The sequence below is a fragment of the Oncorhynchus keta genome, chromosome 15 (assembly GCF_023373465.1).
Source record: "Oncorhynchus keta strain PuntledgeMale-10-30-2019 chromosome 15, Oket_V2, whole genome shotgun sequence".
Classification (NCBI taxonomy): Eukaryota; Metazoa; Chordata; class Actinopteri; order Salmoniformes; family Salmonidae; genus Oncorhynchus; species Oncorhynchus keta.
The window spans coordinates 23,934,439-23,958,725 of NC_068435.1; the positions used below are offsets into that span (position 1 = coordinate 23,934,439).

Sequence of the window (24,287 nt, forward strand, 5' to 3'; positions counted from 1 at the left end):
ATCAGCTTCTTGATATGCCACACCAGGTGGATGGATTATCTTGGAAAAGGAGAAATGCTCACTAACACGGATGTAAACAGAAATATGCTTTTTGTGCGTATCTTTTATTTTAGCTCATGAAACATGAGATCAACACTTTACATGTTGCGTTTACCAGTGTAGTTACCATATCAATGGCACTTACAGAATCTTCATGCACAACACTTGAACTTGTCAAACATGAAAGATTAAACAATGTTAGGCTTGCCTTTCAAATAGGACAAAGTCCCTTCACTCCAGAAAGTAACAGCAAGGATGACTGAATTTGCCTTGGCAGAAATATTTCAGTGAACCACCCGTAGGGCAGCTGTGACCAGGCAGAGAGGGGGAATAAAATCAGTCTTCCTCCATATAACCCAGTTGGTGTTCCCTATTCGTAATGGGCAGATTTACACACCTACTTTCCCTCTGGGTGTCCTTTAATGAGATCAGTTAACATATCAAAAGGCCTTGGCAGCACAAATGGCTTGTGGGGGAAACCAAATTTATGTCCATTGACGACTGAGGTGTTGGTCAGACAACAATGCGCTCTCACACACACAAACACAACACACACACACTGCTAGACAACCATTCAAACAGTACCGGCTATGCTCTCTGCCTGATTCCATCACAGATCTGCAGGCATTTTTCTGCATTTCAGTTCCTTGTCCTAGTCATTTCTAGCACTGTCCCAGAGCATGAAAGAGAAGCGGGATCCATCAAACTTCTGTCAAAAAAACGACACCTATCATGGCTAGCTATACTCAGAACATCTGCAATGAAAGCTATCATTTCAAGTTGTATGAGAAGAAAACGGTGACAGGTTTCTGAATAAATTGGTTTCTAAAGAGACAAATATCTCTTTCTTACAGTAAAGAAATGCACCTACACCCCTTCAACATGCCCACACTCAAGTAGCATTAACATCACAGCAGAAAATATGTTGGCAGTAATCTGGAGCTATAATTTGACTCAGGTGAGTGTAGCACCATGGAGAGCATGCAGCAACAACAAAATAAAATGTAATGGAGGCTGTGTGATGGAGGAAAGTAAAATGCATGAATAAAATGCATGGAAGGGTCAGAGTAAAATGTTGTAACGACCCTGGGTTTATAAGCGTGGAATCCGTACGAGCACGGTTTTGGGGCACAGTCGATAGCGCACTGGACTTCGGGCTAGAAGGGCGAGGGTTCGAGGCATGCTCCCTGCCTCAGTTTCATTACAATATATATTCTAAGCTGGGGAAAAATGTAAATTAAAGGCTTATCAGAGAGAGTATATCACATTTGGTATTACATTTAAAATAAAGTTAATGATATTGAAAATAAATGTTGAAAAATAATTTGATGGGATGGAAGGGTCATAGTGGATCTTGATTGGTACAGTACAGCACATACAGTACAGCAACATTCAAACACGCACAATTTGCCTCTAGATTCTCACCTGTAGATCTTATAGCGTGTGGAGAAGCCTTGCTGGAAGCGTTCTTTGAACTCTGTGTATTCCGGACAACGGTGGAAAGGTCCCTTCTCAGACAGCAGCCAATCCAATTGGTCGCCACTCTGGTGTCCGGTGCTGGCAGCAGTGAGCGAGGGGTTGTTACTCTGCTGCCCCTCAGCCAGGGCCAGAACCCAGCCGAGGTGGCCCAGCACTGTCCACTGCCATACGAGCATCAACAGCAACCATCTAACAGCTGTGGCTCTTGGCCAACGCATCACCATCTTCCTGTTGGGCACCTGGGACCAGCATTCTTCAACTAATCCCTCCTGACCTGTGAAGGAAAAGAGAGAGAACATGTTTTAGGGCTCAATTCAGAGGACAACTTGAAATAATAGAAAAACACAGACACTACGCTTGACACTTGTATCACTTGCGTTGATTTAGATTATGTATCCGCCTCACAGCCTTCGCTTTCCTTAGGGATCAATTCAATTAAACACACATGCAGTAACTTTCTTTTCCATAGACAAAAACTTAATAGACTTGGCTAGACTTTCAATCTTAGCCTGTACTAACAACACTGTGAGAGCCTTTCTTTGGCTAGCGTTGGGAGGCTATACACCAAGGAATCAATTCAATAAAACACACTGTGTTATTTTTTGGCGGAAGCGCTCTTTACCATGGTCAAAAACCTACTGCTAGGTGCAATCCACTCATAGGTATATGCTTTTAGTCGTGCTTTCAAGTTTGTGTGGGCGGACAAAATCACATGAAAACATAATTGTTAGGTATAAATAAGGACCTTGCTCTTGAAAAGAAGACCTAGCTTTACACCAAGTACAGATCTACTGTTGGTCTAAGTTGCCGTTGTTGGATTGTTTAGGCTGACAAAAGTAAGGACACACTCAATTATCCAAAGCTGTTATGACAAAATAATAATTGCCATCATGTCTGAAGCGTCCTTAAAAAAAAGAGGGTGGTACGTTTTTGTTATTTATTAATAAGTTAGTGTAGTGTTAAATCTGCAGTGCACAGTCAAACATTTAGGCCCAAGAATAGAACAAGCTAGAACAAACTGTACAAGCGATATGGGACCAACAGTATTCCCTGTTGGTCTTCTATTTTGATAAATAACACAATGCAAATTAATTTGAGAGAGCAAAATGCATGTTTAGACAGTAAATAACCTTTCTTTAATTTACACTTGGAAAGGGGGATACCCAGTCAGTTGTACAACTAAATGCCTTCAACTGAAATGTGTCTTCTGCATTTAACCTAACCCCTCTGAATCAGAGAGAACCATGGGATTTTTATGTTTTAATAGGCAATTATTTAGGTAATTTATCTCATTAATAATTATAATAGGTAACTAACTTGGAGAAAGTATGTAGGATCAAGCTTTGAAAAAGGGAACATCATCAACTCCACTTTATACTAGACAGTATAAAATGTAAGACTATACAAAAAGTTGCTGTGTGGTAACATTAGAATTACACAAGTCACAGTATTCTATTAGCAATGTTAATTTAGTAATGACTTTGGAGAGTAATTACACATAGTAAGTATAATGTGTCAATACTGCTCAGGAGTAATTGTTGATTTATTGTATCTCACATATAGATAAGCCTCCTAGTCCATGTTGTGCATGACATAGAACACAAACCACCATTATTCTGTGAAGTGAACACCTCACATCTTACAAGTCACTCACTCTTGTTTTGCAATGTGAAAGATAAATCTGTCCGTACATTGTAAAATGTGATTTATTGTGATCCTGTCTTGAAGTGCCTGGCATTCCAAATTATCTGAATTCCATACATTATTTCAAAGGCTATGTTGATACAAAATATACATTACGTAGAGAATTAATCACTATGAAATAATATTGAATACTTTATTTCACCTTTGTGCATCACAGTAGTTAATAATTCAAATACCTATCATCTGCCTGCCCACTCATCAAGATAGGGCCTGTCTAAAACAGTATCTCTCTTATTGCACACTGCACACTCCACTGGGGAATAAACCCTTTTTGTGTCCCAAATGGTACCATATTTTGTATTTGGTGCACTTTTGACCAGGGCTCTATAGGGCTCTGATCGAAAGTAGTGTACTATATAGGGAATAGGATGCCATTTGGGAGAGATACGGTAAAGAGGAGAAGCTGTGTGGCAGCTGCTGCTGCTTTCACATTTCCTTTCATTCTGTATAATCCCTCCCTCCACCCCCCCCTCGCTGTACCCCTGCATTGCCTGTATCCCATACAGCCAAGACTCTATTATAACTTTCCTTTTCACAGTTGGGCTTTGCAGTTGTAAACAGGAGATGAGATTTTAATGCTATTTCATCATGCTGAATCCAAGTGTAAATTCTACTTTAGCATAAATAAAATATGACTTGCGGTGTAGTCTTTCCTATATGATGGTTGTCATCTCATGAAGCTAGAGGGGAAAACGAGCCACAGCTGATTCATAAACAGTATAGTGCTGACTTTCCAATCTTGCTTGAAATTTGCCTTTCAAATGAGTCTATGTTCTAAAAGCAACACCTCTTGCTGAGATCTCCATCCCAGGGCTTATTGCTCCTCTCTTGAGGTTCTTCCTAATTATAAAATGCATAGAACATCCTAGAAATGCCAGTGAGACAATGGAGGAAAAACGGAATTTAGCCTTGACATTTAATGTTCATCTTGCATAATTCAGGTACCTTCCTGTTTACCCTTTCTACCCAGGAGAAAAACCAAGGAGAAGACACACGTCTTGAATTCAGTATGGTGGTACGAGGGCGGTCGGAATAGAAAACCATTTTACTGCCTCTTGCTTAGAAATAACATTTCAGACAAGTATGGTCTGGGGAACTGGGCACCTTTTGTGCCATTCACATTTGTAGCATTCACCAAGTTTTGCAGGTGGTTAATGTTCACAGTGGCCAACACCCCTAAATACCACACGCGCACACACTCGCCTACACGTGCACGCACACTCAGACACACGCACCTGCACATCGTCAATGACCATGCATTAGGAGAAAGCCTAAGATTGGTGTGTTTCTTCCCTGCTTTATACTGGATATCATAAGGCACAGTATCAGGTAGGTCAGTGGCTTAATGAGCACATAGTATATGCTATACCTGTAACATCTACCCAGTAATGTGTGCATGGCAATGAGAGCAGCTGTGAGTCCTTATTGGGTCTGACTTAATAAGGTTTTGTTTGTGAGTGTAGGCAGACACCTGCCTCATGGCCAGGCCCAGCAGAGCAGGTGTAGTCCCATTACCAGAAGGCCAGATGTCCTCTTGAACTCAGGTACTCATACTCAGTGTTTTAACTACTCAGCAACCCCGCCAGCTGTCCCACAATATTTCTGTGTCGCTGCATGCTGAGGGTGGATTGCTTTATGCAACAAAGTTAATGCATAGTACCAGGTTGGTGGGTTTGTACTATGACTCTATTATGAAAACTGTCAGCCAAGGCAGAACTTTCCATCAGTTCCAGCCTAGCAATTTGTTTAAGCGTGGTTTGATGAAAGGATGAGAGCAATTATGAGGAGTACACCTCCTACACTATGGTAAGCCAAACAGCTGTTATATATATTGGTTCCGCAAGATTTGTGTCCTTATGAGCCGAGCTGCACCGCACCGATAGCATCGTGATTCCAACCCAAAAGCTATAAGTACGTGTTTAAACAAGCGAGGTATCTCACTCATTCAAAGAGAATTAAAGGCAGACCAGGTCCCTGAGATGCACGTGTTTTCTTTTCCTCAAAAATAAAAATCTACCATTGCCGAAAAAACATTCCCTGCATAAAGCTGTGGGATGTAGTTTTTTTTATATCAGAGTTGCTGGTTGGATGTTGTTCCGTTTGTGTCATTCTTTCGTTTTAAAAAAAATCGTATATTTGTTGTGTAGTTAATATTTCAGCTTTTATTTTCTATGTTTTTTTATTTGTTTTTTTTCTCCCTATAAAGCACATTGCATTCCATGCCTAAAATGTGCTTTATAAATAAAGATGATTAAAGGTCGATCATCTTGCTCAGTAACTTCAATATGATAATAATTTATGAGCAGTTTCTTTCTAACCATGAAGTTGATTCAAATCTCATCCTTCCAGTAAAGGTTTGCCCCCAGGTAACTGTCTTGCAAGATGTAAGATAAATATAAAAATAAAAGCCATAATCTTGAAAATGAAAAAGAGCCTTAATTAAAAACCTCAAGCATGCCAAGTTAATCAGCTAAAACAATTAGGAAGGCGTGAAAAAGCATTAATGTAAAAATAATCTGATTCTCAGCCACACCTCATTGTTCAGGGCACTTAAAAGTGAGATTCCACACATATTTCAAACAGGAAAGCAGGTGCTTACCTATTAACTGCACATTAATAAAGAGTACAGTCAGCATTACACAGGGCAGATGGTCTCTAGAGATAAGGCTTAAAAGCTAGCCAGAGAGGAGTCAAGCTAAATATCAATGTTAGATCTACATCGGGTTCTCCGACGGAGCCAAAGTTTAGCAAACAACCATATGGGCAATTAGGACCATCAGTACCCGCAAAATTTCTATAGCACTTGATAATTAAGACCAATCTGTCTTTAGGAGGTTTCATATTTTCCAGCTGTTTGATTTTAAGAAAATTCCAAAGTATTAAAGGATCGATGATGTGTTATTGCTTCACCTGTCCATCTGCCGTTGTTTCTCCATAAACACAAAGCCACGTATAGTGTGATTGCCTATACATCACTCTGAAAATACATAGCCCAGATAATTACCCAAGCTGCTTACTGTGGGTAACACTGTCTCCATAAAAAGCCCATCTGCATATTGCAACAACTCTTTATTAGTTTGTTGACTAATCCCCCAATAGGTCCACAGTGACATGGGAGGTTGTGGAATTCCTGCCAAGAACAATACACACACATTTGGTAATTGAGAGCACAGCAGGGCCTCAGTTTGAATCACCTCTGTACATTTTAATTATATACAGTATCTACTGAAGTTTGGAAGGAAATATCCAAAGGTGGGATACATGTTTTAAAAATGTAAAACAGCAAAACATCAATCAAAAGCTAAATTCAATCGTAATGCATTTCACAATTTCACAATGTGTAACATTTCCCATTTTCATGATTCAACTGTCAACCTGGTCTCATTAGTATGTTGAAAACATGTAACAAACCATATTGCCTGTCATCTATACATGTGATGTGCATTGTCATGGTAATTTATTTCAGTGGTAATAGCTAATCAAGGCCAATTGCAAGGCCACAATCATCTTGATTTAGAAAGACACTGATGTGGGTGTCAGTTGTGCTTATGCTGAATCCATTTCAGAAAAGCCATGAGCCATGGGTTGATGGCTGGCTTTGAAAGGGTTGATGGGACCTTATTTTCAAGAAAAGCCACGAGGAGCTCTTGTGCTTCTCTGTTGATATGTTCATTAAATATTCAGATAGTTTTATATAATGTATCAGCTTCATGTATATTTGAACTACCTTTTAGGGCACATCAATTCTATTTGATTCATGTGAGAGATGGCACAGTACCAGTCCCTTGTTCTGCAAAGGAGAAACCTAGCAGAACAGTTTGATTTATTACGCATCTCATTTAAAACTTTACTTTACTTTACTTTACAGTCTTGTTGATTCTGAATGAGAACATAGGGGAGATTTAAAAGGTTGACTAAAGGTTCAATGTAACACAAAAGCAGAAAGTACCCACAATGTGCCTTAGGGCTAGCAAGTACTGACTTCTTTGTGTGTGTGTGTGTGTGTGTGTGTGTGTGTGTGTGTGTGTGTGTGTGTGTGTGTGTGTGTGTGTGTGTGTGTGTGTGTGTGTGTGTGTGTGGCTTGTGGTCCTTGCGCTGGAGAGAATGCAGAAATGCAGAGATGTTCCTCTTTTCAATAAATCCATGACCATGAATCAGTGCCCACGGCTCGTCAATGCCAGATAATTTGACAGAGTTTTAAAGCATGAAGCAATCTAGAGCCAGAAGTAAAAGTATATTAGAGTTACTCTATCATATAAAGATTTTTGGCTAATATTCCCAACTTTTCACTGTGAGGGGTGGATTGTTTTTTAAAGTAATATAATTGTGGTTGCTTTTGGAGCTGATTTATATATTTTTTGTATTTGTTATGGATCTCCTCTTGCGGGTTTGGCAAAATTAAGTTATAAATTATATATATGTTTTATACAATTTCAAAAATTTGAAATTGGTTACTCCAAGCAGTATAGTCACCTCAACTTGCTCAATTTCCACATGATTTATTACAAGATTTAGTTTAGGTTTAGGGTTTAGTGATGCTTTAATGCTTTTAGTTTTTGAAATATTTAGGAACAAACTGATTCCTTGCAACCCATTCTGAAACAAACTACTGTTCTTTGTTAAGTGTTGCAGTCATTTCAGTCGCTGTAGTAGCTGACGTGTATAGTGTTGAGTCATCCGCATACATAGACACACTGGCAACTGCCCTGTGGAATTCCTGATTCTACCTGGATTATGTAGGAGAAGCTTCCATTAAAGAACACCTTCTGTGTTCTGTTAGACACTTAACTCTTTATTGGGGCGGCAGGTTGCCAAGTGGTTAGAGCGTTGGGCCAGTAACCGGAAGGTTGCTAGATTGAATCTCGAGCTGACAAGGTAAAAATCTGTCGTTCTGCCATTTATTATTTTATTTTTTTAACCTTTATTTTACTAATAAGAACAAATTCTTAATTTCATTGACAGCCTAGGAACAGTGGGTTAACTGCCTGTTCAGGGGCAGAACAACAGATTTGTACCTTGTCAGCTCAGGGATTTGAACTTGCAAACTTTTGGTTACTAGTCAAACACTCTAACCACTAGGCTACCCTGCCACCCCAGATGAAGATGAAATAAAAAATGTCAATTATCCACAATATAGCAGGGGATGTAAAGCCATAACACATACACGTATGTTTTCCAGCGGCAGATATGATCGATAAAGTCAAAAGCTGCACTGAAGTCTAACAAAACAGCCCCCACAATCTTTATCATCAACTTACATGATGACATGTAAGTACACAGTTTTGATTGATTAATTGTGCTCTGTTACCATGGTTGTTTATCATCCTTCAAAACTGTTGAGTTGAGGTGTTTGTGAAGTAATTCTTGCCCCCAGCTTGCATGCTCACCCACCGCTGCTGCTGTAGACTGAGTGAACAGCATGCAATACATACAATGTGTCTCTCATCTGCCATCTCATACTCAACCTTGGAATTCATGCAGAATATGGAGCCCAGAGCTCTGCTTATCATCTTCACAATTCCGCACATTGTTACTGTTTTTATGTTCAATCAGGCATGGAAGACGATCTGATGATTCAGATGGGTCGTGACTGATTTCAGCTCTCCTGTGGACACACCCTGCTAAAACATTTATGGTCAGTTTGGTCATGAATTTTAATCACACGTATCTCGTGATATTTCTGGACTAAAGGAGAGATATCCTTCCAGGCATGTTTTGGAGAGAAGAAAGTAGGGAAGTGATCGGGATCGTCAGCTAGAGGCTACAGCCATAGACAGGTGGAATCTATTAGAGTCTGGGTGAGGATAAAAAGGCACAAAACTCTCCATGGAAAAAGTCTAATGTTTCTGCATACAGAATGGTCAATCAAACGAAGAATCTTCATATCAGAGGAGCAGGATATTTCATAACAGATATTCCCAACACAAAGCTTGAGAGAAGATGAAAGTTTATAGAAGGTTGTTTTCCAGTACACTGAATGCATTTGAAATTTGTCCTGAGGCTCATTAGAATTGCTATAGTCATTCAACACATAATTTTCTCTGAGTGATGGTTTAAAGTGGTTGTGTGTTTTCTCACTCTTTAATAATATGAGCAGGCTGTAGCAGGGCTTGTCATCGTGGTTTTTAGATAAATGCCTTTTTCTGCAGGATGAATCACTCTATCAGGGTCAATGAACACTAATGGAGAAAAACTCAACATAATGCTTCATGCAATATAATTTTTGGAGGTTCTGGTATGCCAAAACTACCTGTTAAATGTACATATGATATAGACATGATTTGTATAAAAAATAATCAAAGATAATCAGTTTGCTTTTATTGAACATATTGGCTTAAGACTTGTTCTCATAAAATGCAGAGGTATCTTTACAAAAACAAAAATCTTTAGGAACTTAGGAAAGTTGTTTATATTTGTTGATATTTTGAAGTTGCTTGGACCAGCAAGGCATGAAGTGATATTGTGCAATTGGAAACCCTAGCCCGGATGTCGATGATGAGTATATCTCCCCTTGTATAATTCTTAGGGAAATGGATGGAAATCTTTTTAAGCTGCATAATGGTGAGAGATCAATATGCAAGGGCAAGACTGATCCAATATCCAACCCAGGGGAGGTCAGAACCACCAACGTGCTCAGGGTTCAGTGCACAGCTCAAGACCAACGGCAATGGTACCATGCCAACTCCTCTCATGTGCCTCTCTCTCTAAACCAGCCATTCCTCTGGAGACTTCAGCAACCAAAAACAAACACCTCTCTATCTCTCCCTCTCTCTCATTTTTTCTCTCTCGCTATCTTAGCAACCCCTCGTATTGTGTGCCAGTCAACATTCATCCGGCCATAATTGAAAAAAATGTAGTTCCTTCCTCAGTTTATGTGACTTGGCTATTAAATTCTGTTTTGACAGGCCATACTCTATAGTGGGTCAAACTCACTCTGTCTGACCAAGCTAGTTCCAAAAACAGGAACAGGTTATCATTCAATTTTCTGGTTTGCTGTGGCAGCTCTCCCTCAACACTTTCCAGAAGATAATTGCATTAGTCTAATTTGACACATTGGGAACATTTGTCACGCTCCTATAGCTGATGCACCACTGTGCCCCACGGTGGATATGAACTTTCTGAATTCCAAAGTCTATAAAAAATGAATGAAGAGATAACATGGAAGCAGAATTTTTGTTTTGAGTAAAAACCCAGTATCCACAGGCATTTTCTGAAATTCTTTCAGCTTTGCATGTTCAGCTCATACTCAATTTAAGGCACACATCTGTGATCTGAACCCTGGAGTTCCTCAAGAAACCATTGCAGTCAATGGGTTAATATTTGCACCATTGGTAAGTTGAGGGGTTCTTGGAGGAAACTTTAATGTTTAAATGTAGCAAAGAGTTCCCGGAGGAACCTTTTTGCTGGTGCGTGCGGAGCACTTAGAATTTATTTTACTAATGGATTTGTTGCGCTGCCAGACTCAGAAGGTTTTCGGCACTGGATTTATCCGATAGCTAGCAATTTGTAAACAATCACCCATTCCTATCAGTGCTATTTTAATAGCCATGTTGAATAAATCAACATTGGTTCCTGTAGCCTCCTGTTTTAATTCAGAAACGTTTATTGTGATGGTAATGATGTTTGCTTATAATGATAATTATTAGGTGACATCTTAAGTTGCTATGTAGCTACAGTATCTTCAGTCTTGCCTACACTTAAAAACGCTGGGTTGTTTGGATGACCCAATTCCTGGGTTGGAGGCATTGGGTCACTTAGTAGGGTTGTTTTCTTTAAAAAGAGCCAGGTTGGGTTGTTGATTCTGGGTTAAAGTAACTGGGTTAAAGTAAATCTCACTTTCAATAGTTCATATTGTGTTAACTCATACCCAAATAATGTTTTTGACTCGCCCTATTCTCCTATTTGTGGCCAAAGCATAAATTGGTTGAAAAAACACTTTTAAAAAACATCCCAATCAGCGGTCTAGAGTAGGATAAGCTGGCCAATCAGCAGTCGACTCGCATTAATATTTTTAATATCCCGGTATACACCCACACCATTCTGTTGTTGGGGTACGCCCACACCATTCTGTTGTTGGGGTATGCCCACAGCATTCCAACACTGAAAAGCTGCTTTTTAACAAACTTTAAAACATTTAAAGTAAAACTATTTCACTCATATTCATCATGTTTCTTTCTAATTGTTTTATGTGAGTAAAGTAACATTTCACAACAGGCCCAAGGGAAACAGCAAATTTCCTGTAACTTTGCAGATGGATCGCCAGGTCGCAGTTGTAAATGAGAACATGTTTTCAACTGGCCTACCTGGTTAAATAAAGGTGAAATAAAATAAAAATTCCCCTGGTACTCCTGCTCATTCCGTGCACCAGTTCCGGAGGTCTACTGTCACCTGCCTTTAGGCATCACTGAACTGTCTCATTGCGCACCCCTGATTCCAATTCCCCTGATCAGTAATAGTATTTTTATAAATGACTGGAGACCAGTGCAGGAATACGTAATAGGGGGTTTTAATACTTTAATACCCAAAAATACAACATGCCATGAAAAGGCACAGGGACGAAGCCCAAAACGAACACGTATACAAAAACACAGGGATGTAACCCAAATAAAAGAGCGAGGTTAAACCTCCAACAAATACACAGGACGAGACCCGTAAAAACAAGTGCACAACAATACACAGGACGAGACACGTAATAACAAGTGCACAACAATACACAGGCCGAGACCCGTAAAAACAAGTGCACAACAATACACAGGCCGAGACCCGTAAAAACAAGTGCACAACAATACACAGGACGAGACCGTAATAACAAGTGCACAACAATACACAGGATGAGACCCGTAATAACAAGTGCACAACAATACACAGGATGAGACCCGTAATAACAAGTGCGCAACAATACACAGGATGAGACCCGTAATAACAAGTGCACAACAATACACAGGATGAGACCCGTAATAACAAGTGCACAACAATACACAGGATGAGACCCGTAATAACAAGTGCACAACAATACACAGGATGAGACCCGTAATAACAAGTGCACAACAATACACAGGACGAGACCCGTAATAACAAGTGCGCAACAATACACAGGACGAGACCCGTAATAACAAGTGCACAATAATACACAGGACGAGAACAGTAAAAGCGAGTACACAATACAAGCAGCACGAAATCCGAAACCTCAAAGCACAGGTATTCACAAGACCAATGGACATGGGAACAATAACCGACAAGACAAGGGTGAACAGAGAGCACATACAGTTGATGTCGGAAGTTAACACACACTTAAGTTGGAGTCATTAAAACTCGTTTTTCAACCACTCCACAAATTTCTTGTTAACAAACTATAGTTTTGGCAAGTCGGTTAGGACATCTATTATGTGCATGACACAAGTCATTTTTCCAATTGTTTACAGACAGATTATTTAAATAAAATTCACTGTATCACAAGTCCAGTGGACAGAAGTTTACATACACTAAGTTGACTGTGGCTTTAAACAGCTTGGAAAATTCCAGAAAATTATGTAATGGCTTTTGAAGCTTCTCCAATAAGCCACGCCTCTAATCTTCTGATAGGCTACCACCGCTACAATACATTAACCCCTCCCATTACAAAAACATTCTTTTGTAGGAGTGATTCAGTCCATGATACATGTAAAAGTTAACACAGTTAATATTCACAACCAACAAACTTGCACAGAATATATGTTTTACCAGCTAAATGTGAGCAAATACAAATCATTCTCTGTCTAAGTAATGGATTTAGTGTAGCAGGTTTTATTCAAAAAATGGAAGCTGCATAAAGTTGAGGTATATTGCCAAGAACTGTGTGTGCACTGTGGTTGATATAAGTGATGAGTCAAGATGGGCATTTGCAATATAGCAGGGCCACCAGGGAACATTTTCAGTGTGCATTGCTGACACAGCACAATATAAATAGTTCATGATTTTCAATTAAGTGTTGAACTATCGGTTTACAATAATGTCTCAGAATGCTCATGTCAAAATTCTATGGAACAGTTTTTTCCTCCTACATTGTAACAAAGTCAGTCAGTCATCTCTAGTTCAAGACTTCAATACTGCAGATTGACAAATTAAACTCAAATTAACATTAAAATCAATGCATCGGTCAGAATTTATCTGACTTATCTTATCTTCAGATCAAACCTGCATAACAAAGCCTTTAAAATGATTCCTCCAAGGTAGACAGACACAGCAGTGACTCTAACAGATGAGGCTTGTGTAGTAGCCTAATGTTTGAAGATGTCTCCCCTTTTCCTTATCGGATTCTGCTCCTTTGTAGGGTTTTGCATCGACAGTAGCTTTGGATATTATCTTATTTGAGGTCTGTCTGATATTTTTACTCACTGTGGACAGCACAACTTATCTGATGTGTTAGGATATAGCATTGGATGACGGGATATGTTTTAGAAATAATGCCTTTCCCCTTTATTTCTTCATTGCAACGTTCAAAACCCACAACCACTCTGAAGCTAGACTGTGTGTTCTACTGATATGGTGGAGCTTCATTTACAGTCTGATAATTGCTATTATCATAGGGGGATGAAAATTAAACTTCACACCATGCAAACATGTTCCAACATGTGAAACTGGATTATATTTTATGAGCTAACAAATGCATTCTGCATTGTTTTTCCTCTCGGGACAACAAACAACTGAGGTGACACTGGCATGTCTTCAATGGGTTGAGTTTGTGGACTGCCTCCCAGACTCAAATTTCATCATTTCTGCCTGGTCTGTCATGGGATAGCAAACAGCTATGCTTAATTTACGCATGCCAGGGTGGTATACATGCAGCTACTCTAAAAACAAGGACAGAAGATGCTAACTAGTGGCAAAGAAAAACACTACCATAAAAAAACAATGGCGAAAATGCCTCCTATAACATTTTAACATGAAATCAGCTGTTCTATCATTCAGCCCACAGAAGCAGCCAATGTGTTGTGTTCAATGTAGGCCTAAATTGCACGAGGCTTTTGAAAAAAACATGCAGAGCTTGACATTAACATGTTTAACCACTTGTCTTTCAGACAAGGAGGTGACTGAAAATGTTTTTGTGTTGATTGATGCAAGAAACCACTTTACAAAATAAAATACATTATTATTCCCATACCATTATGACAGAGAATCAGACAAATTATCTGACTCTGCCTAAAAAAGCTCTTTATCTGACTCACTTTTCAAAGATATCTAGAAATGTACATGTTTTTTGTTCTTGAAGTAAGCAATCACTCCCCTATTGCTAACTACAAATGATCTATAACTGGGCTAATAACTCACTAACTAGCAAAGGATATGAACAAAATGTGCACACGAAGGCCTCCCGGGTGGTGCAGTGGTCTAAGGTACTGCATCCCAGTGCTAGCTGTGCCACCAGAGACTCTGGGTTCGAGCCCAGGCTCTGTCGCAGCCGGCCCCGACTGAGAGGTCCATGGTGCAACGCACAATTGACCTAGCGTCGTCCGGGTGAGGGAGGGTTTGGCCAGCAGGGATATCCTTGTTTCTTTGCTCAGTGCATGCTGACCAGGTCGCTAGGTGCAAGGTGTTTCCTCCAACACATTGGTGCGGCTGGCTTCCGGGTTGGATGCGTACTGTGTTAAGAAGCAGTCAACCTTGGTTGGGTTGTGTTTTGGAGGATGCATGGCTCTCGACCTTCGTCTCTCCCGAGCCTGTATGGGAGTTGTAGCGATGAGACAAGATAGTAACTACTAACAATTGGATACCACGAAATTGGGTAGGAAAAGAGGGGTAAAATTTAAAAAGTAAAAAAAATAATAATAATGTACACGTGGCTACATGCTGCTCTCGCTTCGATCTCAAAACAATCTACTCACGACCGCTCATGCTGTAAATACAGTCCAGTTCAAAGTAAATGGCACAGATCCATATATGGCAATGGTCTATTTGCATATAGGCCTACTGCAGCTCTGATTGTTTTTGCCGCACTGGTCTGTGTACAGTATGGGCTGAGTTGTGAGAGTTTCTCTCTGTGTGCTATTTCTTCTGCGCTGCAGTCCAGGGGAGCTGTGCGGCAGTCTTGGGCTACTGTGTGCAACAATGCAAAGCATGGCACAAAGTTAAATTTCAGTCTTCTGTGATGTATGCAAACTCAAAATTGAATACATTTAAACTCTATAGCTGACATGGTACAGGTGTCTGCCACTGCACTAAAATGTTATTTATGTAAGGTGAAAGAGCATGTTCAGTCATCAGTCATCAGTCAAAGAAGGTAAATGAATAGATTGGGAGGGGCAATAAAGAACTTCTGCTGACAGTGTACCCTGGGGCAAGGGAAAGTCTATACCGCAATACTAGAACACTGCATCCAAATAACATAAATCTCACATTTACGTAACTATTCAGATCCTTTACTCAGTACTTTGTTGAAGCACCTTTGGCAGCGATTACAGCCTAGATTCTTCTTGGGTATGATGCTACAAGCTTGGCAAATCCTCTCAAGCTCTCTCAGGTTGGAAGGGGATTATCGCTGCACAGATATTTTCAGGTCTCTCCAGAGATGTTCGATCGGGTTCGGTCTCTGGCTGAGCCATTCAATGACATTCAGAGACTTGTCCCAAAGCCACTCCTGTATTGTCTTGGCTGTGTGCTTAGGGTCATTGTCCTGTTGGAAGGTGAACCTTCGCCCCCAGTCTGAGGTCTTGAGTGCTTTGGAGCAGATTTTCATCAAGGATCTATCTGTACTTTGCTCCATTCATCTTTCCCTCGATCCTGACTAGTCTCCCAGTCCCTGCCGCTGAAGAACATCCCCACAGCATGATGCTACCACCACCATGCTTCACTTTTGGGAAGGTATTGGCCAAAGAGTTCAAACTTGGTTTCATCAGACCAGAGAATCTAGTTTCTCATGGTCTGAGAGTCCTTTAGGGCTGTCATGTGCCTTTTACTTAGGGTTGACTTCCATCTGACCACTCTACCACAAAGGCCTGATTGGTGGAGTGCTGTAGAGAGGAGAAGAGGTTGTCCTTTTGGAAGGTTCTCCCATCTCAACAGAGGGACTATATCAGAGTGACCATCGGTTTCTTGGTCACCTCCCTGACCAAGGCCCTTCTCCCCTGATTGCTCAATTTGGCCGGGCTGTCAGCTATAGGAAGAGTCTTGGTGGTTCCAAACTTCTTCCATTTAAGAATAACGGAGCCACTGAGTTCTTGGGGACCTTCAATGCCGCAGACATTTTTGGATACCCTTCCCCAGATCGGATCCTCTTCACAATCCTGTCTCGGAGCTCTACGGACTATTCCGTCAACCTCATGGCTTAGTTTTTGCTCTGACATACACTGTCAACAGTGTGACCTTATATAGACAGGTGTGTGCCTTTCCAAATCATGTCCAATCTGTCACGAATCCTTTCGATACTGCTGCTCATTCTGTTCACCAGTTCCGGGGGTCTACGTCACCGGCTTTCTAGGCTTCAGTGAACGGGATTCATTATCCTCAACCCTGGGCTGTCTTATCTGATTACACACACCTGGTTTCCATTTCCCCTGATTAGTATGTTATATATGTGCCCTCTGTTCCTTCTGTCTTTGTCGGTTATTGTTCTCATGTCCGTTGGTCGTGTGAGTACCTATGCGTTGTTGCAGATGCTATGTTCTGTGCTTTATATATTGTGTATTACGGGTATCGTCCCATGTCGTTCAACAAGCTTTACCTTCGCTCTTTTGGTTGGGTACAGCCCAGTGCTTTTGTATACGTGTTTGTTCTGGGTGTATTAAAAACCCTATTGTGTATTCCTGCGCCTGTCTCCAAGTCCTTTATACCAGCGTGACACAATCAATTGAATTTACCACAGGTGGACTTCAAAAAGTTGTAGTGACACCTCAAGGATGATCAATGGAAACAGGATGCACCTGAGATCAATTTTGAGTCTCACAGCAAAGGGTATGAATACTTATGTAAATAAGGTCTCCTTTTTTGTAATACATGTGCAAAAAGTTTTTAAAGTTTTCTTTGTCATTATGGGATATTGTGTTTAGATTGATGAGGAAAAACACATTTTTAATACATTTTAGAATAAGGCTGTAACGTAATTTTTTGGGGGAAAAAGTCAAGGGATCTGAATACTTTCCGAAAGCACTGTATGTGCAGCATGTGTATGGTAAATATGTATAGACATTTAGTCAAGAGGTTTTGCTTCACCTTTTCCCTTACTATGTAGGTCACTCAGAGTCAATAGCAGTTGTAGGGTAATCATCAACTTAACATGCATCTTATTTGTTGCACAGATGATGATTACGAATAGCGGCATGTCCTTCACTGATTCTGCTGGGATTGCCCTTGCGTGATATGTGAGTTGCCAACCAGGGTTCGAACTCATTGAGCTAAAGACGTTACATGCATGCAATGCCTGATGATGTTGGCTCACTGATATTAGACAAGAACCCCTGTTTGTTGCTGCCTGTCACTTAGTTCCTCAGCCTCTTACACCACTGACAGCCACCCAAACAGATAGAAAGGAAGTTGATAAGGGCAGGGAAGTGAGATAACTTATAGAAGAAACACACTGTGCAAAAACTGGTTGAATCAACGTCGTTTCCAAAAATTCAATGTGATGACATTGACTCATTGTGGAAAACTGATTGGATTTGCAAAAAGTCATAAACGTAAAGGAATTTCATTTTTCTTTCACTCAACTTCTAATCTAAATCCAATGACAGCGTGACATTTTTGGTTAATTTCACAGTGAATTCAATTTTGTTGACAACTCAACAAAATGTAACTCAAAAGTAGACTATAACTGACGTCTGTGCCCAGTGGGAAGGTAAACATTGTTATGCTATCCTTATGTCATTGGAGACACTGCAAATGTCTCTGACCCAAACTTGTTTGTTAGTCTTTTGTTTTACAATCTCCTTTCATTAAACTGAAATGAACCATTTCTCATCCCTCAGCTGAGACAGAGAAATCGCAATTCCCATTCATTAAAATACTTAACCTCAGTCTTACCCGTACAAAAAAAAAACAGTAACACATTATTTGACACCTAGCATCATAACACGGTATGACACGGTCATAACCATGTCATAACAGCTGACAACTTGTCAAAATGTTCATATGTCATGGCACATACTGTATATTTAGACCTGCTGTGACTTATATTGCATTATTTTATGGCCGGTTATGTCACCGACATAAGTGTCAAAACCCAGAAAACCTATCACACAAAGCAAGCCATTCCATTACACCATAGCCTACTTGTCAACAGCATGTTGATGTTATATAACATTTTCTCAAATGTACCATATTAAATTATCATTGTAATTCAAAACACACTGATGTCAGACATGTACCTACCCCAATGCACTGTTGCTGATGACTGGGATGAATGCAGGAGCAGATTTCAGGAGCAGGACAGGACACCCTCTTTGTGACTGATGTCTAACATAAGGGCATGTACGTGATAGGCCTTATATGATTGTGATGGTCATAATGCTTCTTGACATTATCATAAAGAGTATTTTCTTCGTCCAAGTAAAGTGAAACAGGATGGGCATAATGCTTCATGACAGTGTCATGAAGTGCATTTTCTTCAAGTTATTCAAAATACGATGAAAAAGAAACTTGACTGTAAATAATTCATAACAACAACAACAACGGATTTAACTATAAATCGTAATATTTATTAAAATGTGTTTGTTCCTGCCGAGAAGTTTCTTTTTTTGTATCACCCATATTCACACACAATACCCCATAATGCTAAAAAAAAGAAAACATTTACACATTTTCCCAAATTTATTGAAGATGAAATACAGAAATATAGCATTTACATAAGTATTCACACCCGAGTCAATACTTTGTGGAAGCACCTTTGGCGGTGATTACAGCTTTGAGTTGTCTTGGGTATGTCTGTACCAGTTTTAAACATCTGGATTTGGGGATTTTCTCTCATTATTCCTTGCAGATTTTCTCAAGCTCTGTTAAATTAGATGGGGAGTTGCGCTGAACAGCAATCTTCAAGTCTTTCCACAGAGTTCCAATGGTATTCAAGTCTGGGCTTTGTCTGGGCCACTCAAGGACTTTCTTGTTCTGAAGCCATTCCAGTGTTGCTTTGGCTGTACTCTTCACATCACTGTCCTGTTGGAATGTAAATATATATGCCATTTGGCAGACGCTTTTATCCAAAGCGACTTACAGTCATGTGTGCATACATTCTACGAACCCACTACCCTGGCGTTACAAGCGCCATGCTCTACCAACTGAGCTACAGAAGGACCACTACTGTAGTTTCTCATCAAGTATTTTCCTGTATTTGGCTCCATTCATTGTTCCCTCAATCCTTACCAGTCTCCCAGTCCCTGCCACTGAAAAGCATCCCCATTGCATGATGCTGCCATTGCCATGCTTAGCAGCATGTATGGTGTTAGATGGGTGATGAGCTGTGCCTGGTTTTCTCCAGACACAGCGCTTTGCATTCAGGCCAAATAGTTAAATCTTCTGCCTTGTGCTCTGTCTTTAATGTGCCTTTTTTGCAATCTCAGCCAAGAAACTCTGTAGTTCTGTCAGTGGTCATTGTGTTCTTGATCACCTCCCTGACAAAGGTCCTATTTTGCATGGTTGCTCAGGTTGGTCAGCTGGCCAGCTCTAAGCCGAATCTAGGTAGTTCCGTATTACTCACAATGATGGAGACAACTGTGTTCTTTGAAATGTTCAAAACTCTAGAAATTGTTTTACACCCTTCCACAGATTTTCACTACCATTCAAAAGTTTGGGGTCACTTAGAAATGTCCTTGTTTTTTAAAGAAAATCATTTTTTTGTCCGTTAAAATAACATAAAATTGAACAGACACTGTTAATGTTGTAAATGACTACTGTAGCTGGAAATGGCAGATTTTTTATGGAATATCTACATAGGCGTACAGAGGCCCATTATCAGCAACCATCACTCCTGTGTTCCAATGACATGTCGTGTTAGCTAATCCAAGTTTATAATTTTAAAAGGCTAATTGATCATTAGAAAACCCTTTTGCAATTATGTTAGCACAGCTGAAAACTGTTGTGAAAGGCCAGCATCCCGGAGTCGCCTCTTCACGGTTGATGTTGAGACTGGTGTTTTGCGGGTACTATTTAATGAAGCTGCCAATTGAGGACTTGTGAGGCGTCTGTTTCTCAAACTAGATATTTTAATGTACTTGTCCGCTTGCTCAGTTGTGCACCGGGGCCTCCCACTACTCTTTCTATTCTGGTTAGAGACATTTTGTGCTGTTCTGTGAAGGGAGTAGTACACAGCGTTGTATGAGATCTTCAGTTATTTGGCAATTTCTTACATGGCGTAGCCTTCATTTCTCAGAACAAGAATAGACTGACAAGTTTCAGAAGAAAGTTCTTTGTTTCTGGACATTTTTGAGCCTGTAATTAAACCCACAAATGCTGATGCTCCAGATATTCAACTAGTCTAAAGAAGGCCAGTTTTATTGCTTCTTTAATCAGTACAAGAGTTTTTAGCTGTGCTAACATAATTGCAAAAGGGTTTTCTAATGATCAGTTAGCCTTCTAAAATGAGTATGCTGGATTCTGTGGATGGTTACCTGACAGGCTCACTTTCCTGTTGAAGTCATTGTCTCAAATCTGTAGGACATAAATGGGTATTGATTTTGATATATGACATGTCGTATTTTCATATTTCAGTGCATGCTTTTCATGTCATCAGAGCTCGGTGCTTATTATCGTATGTATTAGGTCACGAAATAGAGAAAGACCCCACTGAATGAAAATAAAAAAATGTATTTTATAACGTAAGAATTTTAATTTAATCACAAAATAATGTTTTCACCCACTCTGTCCAGACTGGGTAGACACTCTATAATATTATGGCAATAGAAAAAGCTTTCACATGTTTTCAAATACATTACAATCATGTTTTAGTAAAGTAAAAGCTATCTCTCAACTGTTCTTGTAGCTAGCTAGCTAACAGTTAGCTACCATCTATTCCAGATAATGTTTGTTTAGCTAAAGATGGTGTTGTGCAAAAGAACCAAATACGCCCATGCATTGTTGAGGCAACAACAGTATGTCCAATTCACTCCATATACACAATGCCTTTGGAAAGCATTTAGACCCATGGACTTTTTCCAAATGTTGTTACAATACAGCCTTATTCTAAAAAGGATGAAATAAAACATGTTCCTTATCAGTCTACACACAATACCCCACAATGACAAAAATAAAAACAGGTTTTTAGACATTTTTGCAAATTCATAACAAAAAAAACCTGAAATACCTTATTTAGTATTCAGACCCTATCCTGTTTCCATTGATAATCCTTGAGATGTTTCTACAACTTGATTGGAGTTCACCTGTGGTAAATTCAATTGATTGGACATGATTTGGAAAGGCTCACACCTGTCTATATAAGGTCCCACAGTTGACAGTGACTTTCAGAGCAAGAACCAAGCCATAAGGTTGAAGGAATTGTACTTAGCTCCCCGATAAAGGATTGTGTCAAGGCACAGATCTGGGGAAAGGTACAAAAAAAGCTAATTGTAGGAAATGTTATATAACATACTATTTATGTAATTTAACATTTCCTAGAATTTGCTATTTTATTACTATTGCAATAGTACACACATTGATGTCAAACTTGTGCTTAGCCCAATGCTCTGTCACTAATGGCTGGGATGAATGCAGGGGCAGGACAAAACACTCTCTTTGGGACTTATGACTGACATACAGTATGGTCATGTGCAGTTGAAGTCAGAAGTTTACATGCACTTAGGTTGGAGTCATTAAAACTCATTTTTCAACCACTCTACAAATTTCTTGTTAACAAACTATAGTTTTGGCAATTCGGTTAGGACATCTAATAATAATTTTCTTTAAATAATTGTTCCAACAATTGTTTACAGACATATTATTTCACTTATAATTCACAATTCCAGTGGGTCAGAAGTTTACATAAACTAAGTTGACTTTGGCTTTAAACAACTTGGAAAATTCCAGAAAATGATGTCATGGCTTTCGTAGCTTCTGATAGGCTAATTGACATCATTTGAGTCAATTGGAGGTGTACCTGTGGATGTATTTCAAGGCCTACCTTCAAACTCAGTGCCTCTTTGCTTGACATCATGGGAAAATCAAAAGAAATCAGCCAAGACCTCCACAAGTTTGGTTCATCCTTGGGAGCAATTTTCAAATGCCTGAAGTTATCATGTTCATTTGTACAAACAATAGTATGCAAGTATAAACACCATGGGACCACACTGCCGTCATACCACTCAGGAATGAGACACGTTCTGTCTCCTAGAGATAGACAGGTACAAAAGTATCTAAATCCACAGTAAAACAAGTCCTATATCGACATAACCTAAAAGGCTATCAGCAAGGAAGAAGCCACTGCTCCAAAACCGCCATAAAAAAGACAGACTACGCTTTGCAACTGCACATCAAATCAAATCAAATCAAATTTTATTTGTCACATACACATGGTTAGCAGATGTTAATGCGAGTGTAGCGAAATGCTTGTGCTTCTAGTTCCGACAATGCAGTGATAACCAACAAGTAATCTAACTAACAATTCCAAAACTACTGTCTTATACACAGTGTAAGGGGATAAAGAATATGTACATAAGGATATATGAATGAGTGATGGTACAGAGCAGCATACAGTAGATGGTATCGAGTACAGTATATACATATGAGATGAGTATGTAGACAAAGTAAACAAAGTGGCATAGTTAAAGTGGCTAGTGATATATGTATTACATAAGGATGCAGTCGATGATGTAGAGTACAGTATATACATATACATATGAGATGAATAATGTAGGGTAAGTAACATTATATAAGGTAGCATTGTTTAAAGTGGCTAGTGATATATTTACATAATTTCCCATCAATCCCATTATTAAAGTGGCTGGAGTTGGGTCAGTGTCAATGACAGTGTGTTGGCAGCAGCCACTCAATGTTAGTGGTGGCTGTTTAACAGTCTGATGGCCTTGAGATAGAAGCTGTTTTTCAGTCTCTCAGTCCCAGCTTTGATGCACCTGTACTGCCCTCGCCTTCTGGATGATAGCGGGGTGAACAGGCAGTGGTTCGGGTGGTTGATGTCCTTGATGATCTTTATGGCCTTCCTGTAACATCGGGTGGTGTAGGTGTCCTGGAGGGCAGGTAGTTTGCCCCCGGTGATGCGTTGTGCAGACCTCACTACCCTCTGGAGAGCCTTACGGTTGAGGGCGGAGCAGTTGCCGTACCAGGCGGTGATACAGCCCGCCAGGATGCTCTCGATTGTGCATCTGTAGAAGTTTGTGAGTGCTTTTGGTGACAAGCCTAATTTCTTCAGCCTCCTGAGGTTGAAGAGGCGCTGTTGCGCCTTCTTCACGACGCTGTCAGTGTGAGTGGACCAATTCAGTTTGTCTGTGATGTGTATGCCGAGGAACCTAAAACTTGCTACCCTCTCCACTACTGTTCCATCGATGTGGATAGGGGGGTGTTCCCTCTGCTGTTTCCTGAAGTCCACAATCATTTCCTTAGTTTTGTTGACGTTGAGTGTGAGGTTATTTTCCTGACAACACACTCCGAGGGCCCTCACCTCCTCCCTGTAGGCCGTCTCGTCGTTGTTGGTAATCAAGCCTACCACTGTTGTATCGTCCGCAACCTTGATGATTGAGTTGGAGCGTGCGTGGCCACGCAGTCGTGGGTGAACAGGGAGAACAGGAGAGGGCTCATTTGTATAACTTATAACTTATTATAACCCACCCTTGTGGGGCCCCGTGTTGAGGATCAGCGGGGAGGAGATGTTGTTGCCTACCCTCACCACCTGGGGGCGGCCCGTCAGGAAGTGCAGTACCCAGTTGCACAGGGCGGGGTCGAGACCCAGGGTCTCGAGCTTGATGACGAGCTTGGAGGGTACTATGGTGTTGAATGCCGAGCTGTAGTCGATGAACAGCATTCTCACATAGGTATTCCTCTTGTCCAGGTGGGTTAGTGTGGTCATCTCTGTGGACCTATTTGGGCGGTAAGCAAATTGGAGTGGGTCTAGGGTGTCAGGTAGGGTGGAGGTGATATGGTCCTTGACTAGTCTCTCA

At 40.2% G+C, this 24,287-nt stretch overlaps 1 protein-coding gene across 1 annotated transcript in view; it reads right to left on the minus strand.

Moving 5' to 3' along the window:
- LOC118394639 (BMP/retinoic acid-inducible neural-specific protein 3) overlaps positions 1-24,287 on the minus strand; it is a 121,893-nt gene that overhangs the window by 73,945 nt on the left and 23,661 nt on the right. Inside the window, exon 2 of the mRNA XM_035788060.2 lies at positions 1,465-1,792. Within this exon, the coding sequence (XP_035643953.1) occupies positions 1,465-1,742 (278 nt within the window). The 5' untranslated portion in view covers positions 1,743-1,792. The remainder of the gene's footprint in view (positions 1-1,464; positions 1,793-24,287) is intronic.